This window comes from Vollenhovia emeryi, unplaced genomic scaffold (assembly GCF_000949405.1).
Source record: "Vollenhovia emeryi isolate VEMERY1.0 unplaced genomic scaffold, V.emery_V1.0 DF940284.1, whole genome shotgun sequence".
Taxonomy (NCBI): domain Eukaryota; kingdom Metazoa; phylum Arthropoda; class Insecta; order Hymenoptera; family Formicidae; genus Vollenhovia; species Vollenhovia emeryi.
This window is the reverse complement of record NW_011966082.1, coordinates 4,764-10,589: the sequence shown is the minus strand read 5'-3', so window position 1 is coordinate 10,589 and position 5,826 is coordinate 4,764. Positions and strand designations below refer to the sequence as shown.

The window sequence follows — 5,826 nt, the reverse complement described above, 5'->3', positions numbered from 1 at the left end:
GGCAAATATATAAAAAGATCTTATGCTATGCTTACGTCGCCGTTCTTTCATATAATCTAACGGTAGGTGGTACTTATGATCAATTAACCAGAGTTTCAATAAATTTTTTCCGAATTTCGTGACGATTATTGCGTGTGATTTTTTTCGTGACACGCATTTTTAATTTTTCGGGGGGAAATCTAAGTGATTTTAATAAGTATTTTCTTCATTACGTGAGTGCGTGAGTGCATGCGTGCGTGCGTGCATGAATACATGGTGTTTCAAGAATTGTGTACGAAAATTATGAAAAAGATTATCCGATTTTATTGCAAAAATTATAAAAAAAAATAATAGAGGAGGTTTAATATTAGTTAATGATTTTTAATATACATAACGTTTTATAAATGGTGGGCAATAAGTGACATAAATATGATCAGATTTGGCAAATTAAAAAAGAATAATTAAGGAGATTAAAATTGTGTGCATGTTATTGAAAAATAATAATTTTTAATTATGTTAATAAATATAATTATTAAATTTTTATTATTTATAAAATTAAAATATGCGAATGTTTGTTATGAAATAGCAGCAGAAAGAACAAAAAAGAAAAAATAAATAAAGGATCAAGTGAACGTAATAATAAGACAAACGAGAACGTAAGAATAACAGAAAGACTATTAATCTAACCTGAAAGGAAATAGAATAAAAAGTAAGTTTTATGTACAAAGTTAATTTTTTTACAAATAATGTAAAAGTAGACATATAAATTAGTTTAATATTTAATACTTTAACGTTCTGCCTGGCAAAAATAAAAATTTTGAAATTAACATATGTAATATCGATACAAAAGGGTTAATATGTTAAAATTTGTGAATATTGGTTAATTTAGATAAAATGCCTCGAAAGAGAAAAGGCAGTAATTTGAGTACAGTGAGTCGTGAAGGTAGACGTTCACAACAAAGGAGAAGAATTGAGAATTTGGAGGAAAGGTTACAACGACAGGAGGCAGATGCTCAGAGACATGCTCAGCAGAGGTTGGAAGAAAATGATGAGGAAAGGTGTCGGAGACAGGAAGCTGATGCTCAGAGACATGCTCAGCACAGGTTTGATGAAAATGATCAGGAAAGATGTCGGAGACAGGAGGCTGATGCTCAGAGACATGCTCAGCAGAGATTGGATGAAAATGATGAAGAAAGGTCGCGAAGACAGGAGGCTGATGCTCAGAGACATGATCAGAGAAGACGCCAAGGCAGAGAATTGAATTATCACCTTGCGCTCATTGATAAAGGGAATGAAATCAATGTACCTGTTCACAAACTTGGAAAAATGAATGTCAAATGTCAATTTTGCAAATCATTGAATTTTGCCTGTGAAAAGCCCAAAGATGGAAAATTTACATATTGCTGTCAAAAGGGAAAGCTTCAATTAGAGCCTATAAATTTGCCTGATTTTCTTAGGAAATTATACATGGGAAATGATAATTTATCAAAGAATTTCCGTGATAATATTAGATCGTATAACAGTGCTTTAGCTATGGCTTCAATGGGTGCACCTAGCAATAGGAATCCAATTGATGTTGTGACCCTTGCTCCTTATTGCTTAAAGATTCATGGACAATATCATCATTTGACATCTACGGCAATGCGACCAGGAGCTGGGCAAGCCCCGCGTTATGCACAGCTTTATTTTTTGGATACAGAAGAAGCTGTTCATTATAGAATTAATAACGAAGCCAATCAAGGGTGTGATCAGGCCTTGATGAAAGCACTGTCAGTTTTTATGGTAAAAAACAATAAACTTGCAAAGACATTTAAGATGATGCGTGAGGTTGAAAGAGATCTAAATCCGAGAGGAACTGAAGTTCCGAACTTGATGTTGAGCTTTCGTAATGATCCACAACAAGATCAAAGAAGATACAATGCTCCAAGAGCAAATGAAATAGCTGTGGTTTTTCAGAATGTTGATGGTGAGCCACCATTCGAGAGAGACATTCGGATTTATAACAAAAATTCGAACGATGTGCAACAAATTTCAATTCTGGATCGAAGGTGTGACTCAATGTGTTACCCTTTGTTATATCCATACGGTAACGATGGATGGCATTCAGAATTGAAAACTAATAATCCTAAATATCCAGGATTTAAGGTAACACAAATGGATTATTATGCTCACTTACTTGCACCAAGAGCAGAATTCAGCCATTTTCAAAGGGCAGGCAAGTTGAGATGTCAATTCATACTTGATGCCTATATGAAAACTGAGGCCAATAGGATAAATTACATTAAAATGAATCAGCCCCAAATAAGAGCCGAACTTTATTCAGGGCTAATGGATCACCTTCATAATAGAGCACAAAATGAAGGAATTACAGCTGGTATACCTGTAATATTACCATCCTCATTTATGGGCAGTCCGAGAATATGCAAGAAAGATACCAAGATGCTATGTCTTTGGTTAGAAAGTTTGGTAAACCAGACATTTTTCTAACAATGACATGCAATCCTCAATCGCCTGAAATTAGGGAGAACCTTGATGGATGCCAAGTAGAGTATCGACCTGATTTAGTCGCTAAAACATTTAGCTTGGACGTCAAAGAGATCATGAAGGAGCTGATCCATAATAGTATATTTGGAAATATCCTAGCCTATGCAGGCGTGATTGAGTTCCAAAAAAGAGGACTACCACATATGCATTTACTTGCAATGTTGAGTGAGGAAGAGAAGCCTCGACTTCAAGGAGTAATTGACATGATGGTATGGGCTGAAATTCCTGACGAAGAAATATATCCAGAACTTAATGCAAAAGTTCTGAGGCATATGATTCATGGACCATGTTCTGACCTTTCAACGAGATATTCTTGCACTGGGAACGATGGAAAATGCTCAAAAGGCTTTCCAAAAGAGTTTCGAGACGAAACAAATGCTAATGTAAATGGATATCCCATGTATCAACGAAGGAATACTGGGAAAAAATACATTGTCAGAGGAAAAGAAGTTGACAATCGATGGGTAGTGCCATATTCGCCATTTTTAATTATGAAATATGATCGGCACATAAATTTGGAAATATGCTCATCGGTGAAGAGCGTAAAATACTTATACAAGTACATTCACAAAGGATTTGACTGTGCTGCAATTGAGGTGCAAGCACGAGATGGCACAAGGTTCATTAAAGTTGATGAAGTTAATTCGTTCATGGATGCAAGATATGTTAGTGCTCCAGAAGCAATGTGGAGACTGAATGGATACGATCTGTTTATGAAGTCTCACACAGTAATTAGACTGGCAGTTCATTTGCCTAATCGCCAAATGGTTTATTTCCGTGCAGGAAATGAAGAACAAGCTGCTCAAAGAGAGCTCAATCGAGAAACTACATTGACTGCATGGTTCAAATTGAATCAATCTGATGAAAATGCGAGGAAATTTCTATACACAGATATACCTTCTCATTATGTTTTTGAAAAAAAGGAAACTAAATGGAAGCTACGCCAAAAAGGAGTTAACAAAATAATTTCAAGGATGTACACAGTGAGTATCAGAGACACTGAAAGATTTTATCTCCGTCTACTTCTCCTTAATGTGACTGGAGCTAAAAGTTATGAGGATGTGAGAAGTGTCAATGGAGTTCTTTATGAGACATTTAAAGATGCGGCAATTGCAAAGGATTTGGTAGAAACAGATGATGTTTGGGACAAAACTTTGGAAGAAGCGACAGAATCACATATGCCTGCACAAATTCGAGAGCTATTTGCCTACATTTGCATTTTTGGAACACCAAGAGATGTATTAACACTTTGGAATAGATACAAAGACAACATGATTGAGGACTATATACATAACAATGTTGTCGATCCTGAAAATATGGCTTTGATTTATATAGAGGAAATTTTGAAAATTAATGGGAGTAACTGTATAAATTTTCAATTGCCAAATCCATATCAGGTAAATATTGACATGACAGAATATAATGTGGAGGAGGAAAGGCAATGTGGTAACTATTTATTATCAACACTAAATGAGGAACAAAAAAAAGTGTATGATTTAGTAATGACAGCAATTGACAATGAGTATGAACCAAGGAGGTTATTTTGTATTGATGGGTTTGCCGGTAGTGGTAAAACGTACCTGTTTAACACATTACTGAGGGTAATCCGAGGAAGAAACGAGGTGGTTCTACCATGTGCCTCAACTGGCATTGCTGCGACACTTCTAAAGGGAGGAAGAACCTATCACTCCATGTTCAAGTTATCCATCCCAATTGATGATGGTGCTAAATCTAATATTAGAGAAAACTCTCTAGCTGCGCGAGAACTGATTGCTGCAAAACTAATCATATGGGATGAGGTGAGTATGACTGTAGGACATGCTCTAGAAGCAGTAGACAAACTCCTAAGGGATCTAATGAAGAATCCAGGATTATTTGGCGGAAAAGTAATTTTATTTGGAGGAGATTTCAGACAAAATCTACCTGTAGTGCCTCATGCACACAAAGCTGCGATAATTGAGTCGACTGTAAAATTTAACAATATATGGAGAAATGTAATTCAATTTAAACTAAAGCAAAATATGAGAACTGGAGAAGAAAGAGAATTTGCAAACTGGTTGTTGGAACTCGGCGATGGTAAATTGTCAAATATGGATGATTTAGGTCCTGATACAATAGAAATTCCAGAGGATTTTATATCAGAACAATCTCTTATAACTGAAATTTTTGGAGAGAGAATCACTATTGAAGAGGTTCGACAAAATCAAGATAGAGCAATACTTTGTCCAAAGAATGAGGATACGTTTAAAATTAATGACGAAATCCTTGGATTAATGGAAGGAGATGAAAAGGAGTATCTCTCAATTGACTCAATTATAAGTGATGATCCACAGGAACAATTGAATTTTCCGACTGAGTTTTTAAACTCTTTGACACCGTCTGGAATGCCAGTTCATCGATTAAAACTAAAGATAGGTGCTACAATTATTCTATTAAGGAATTTTAATACGAAGAAAGGACTATGCAATGGCACAAGATTCATCGTAAATGATTTAAAATCTAATCTGATTCATGCGGAGGTATTGACTGGCCCTGCCCGAGGTCAAACAGTTTTTCTCCCAAGGATTAATTTCCTTCCAAATGAGTCTGAAATTCCGTTTAAGTTAAAAAGGAGACAGTTTCCTATTAGAGTGTCATTTGCTATGACAATCAATAAATCACAGGGACAAACTTTAGAAAGAGTTGGAATTTATTTGCAAAATCCAGTATTTGCACATGGACAACTCTATGTAGCATTTTCTAGAGCAACAAAAAGAGATAGTGTGAAAGTTAAGGTCGTTGAAGACAAAAATCAAGGACATCTAATTAAGGGAAATTCTAAAGTATTTACGAAAAATGTTGTATACCGAGAAATTTTGTAAATTGACGAAGAATTAAATTAAGGGGGAATCAATAAGGGGGGGGGGGTAAACCGTATTTAAATGATGAAAAAAAAATAAAAAGATAGAGATTGTTAGAAAAGATAAGTATTGAAGAGTACGCAAGTGACGCCAGATTCGAACGCATTTTCACAGAAAACGAAGGCGTAAAGGGAAGGGGTACTGAGGGAACGTTTAACGCGTGATTCACCAGAACGACGAAAAAATAAAAAAATAGGAATAGACAAATAACAGGAAAGTGCGCCGGAGAGATTATACATATGATGAGATTAATAAAAAAATACGAGAAAAGAAATCAAGTTCAACTGTTACGTAATTCATTTTTGTGAAAATGCGGAGAAGAAAAAATGCATTCTGCGCTAAGCGCAGTGGGTATTATAAAAAATGCATTCTGCGCTGTACGCAGTGAGAATTATGAAAATCC

General features: G+C 35.4%; 2 protein-coding genes across 2 annotated transcripts; both read left to right on the top strand.

The window, feature by feature from the left end:
- Nucleotides 1-873: 873 nt before the first annotated feature.
- On the top strand, nt 874-2,466 carry LOC105556155. Its single transcript, XM_012003228.1, has one exon. It carries the CDS (start codon nt 874-876, stop codon nt 2,464-2,466), a length of 1,593 nt encoding a protein of 530 aa, XP_011858618.1.
- A 2-nt stretch (nt 2,467-2,468) lies between these two features.
- On the top strand, nt 2,469-5,384 carry LOC105556153. The gene has a single exon (XM_012003227.1). The coding sequence runs from the start codon at nt 2,469-2,471 to the stop codon at nt 5,382-5,384; it is 2,916 nt and encodes a 971-aa protein (XP_011858617.1).
- Nucleotides 5,385-5,826: the final 442 nt, after the last annotated feature.

What these genes read in the sequence shown, in the direction of transcription:
- LOC105556153 (XM_012003227.1), top strand. Translation starts at nt 2,469, where the DNA reads ATGACATGCAATCCTCAATCGCCTGAAATTAGGGAGAACCTTGATGGA.
- LOC105556155 (XM_012003228.1), top strand. Translation starts at nt 874, where the DNA reads ATGCCTCGAAAGAGAAAAGGCAGTAATTTGAGTACAGTGAGTCGTGAA.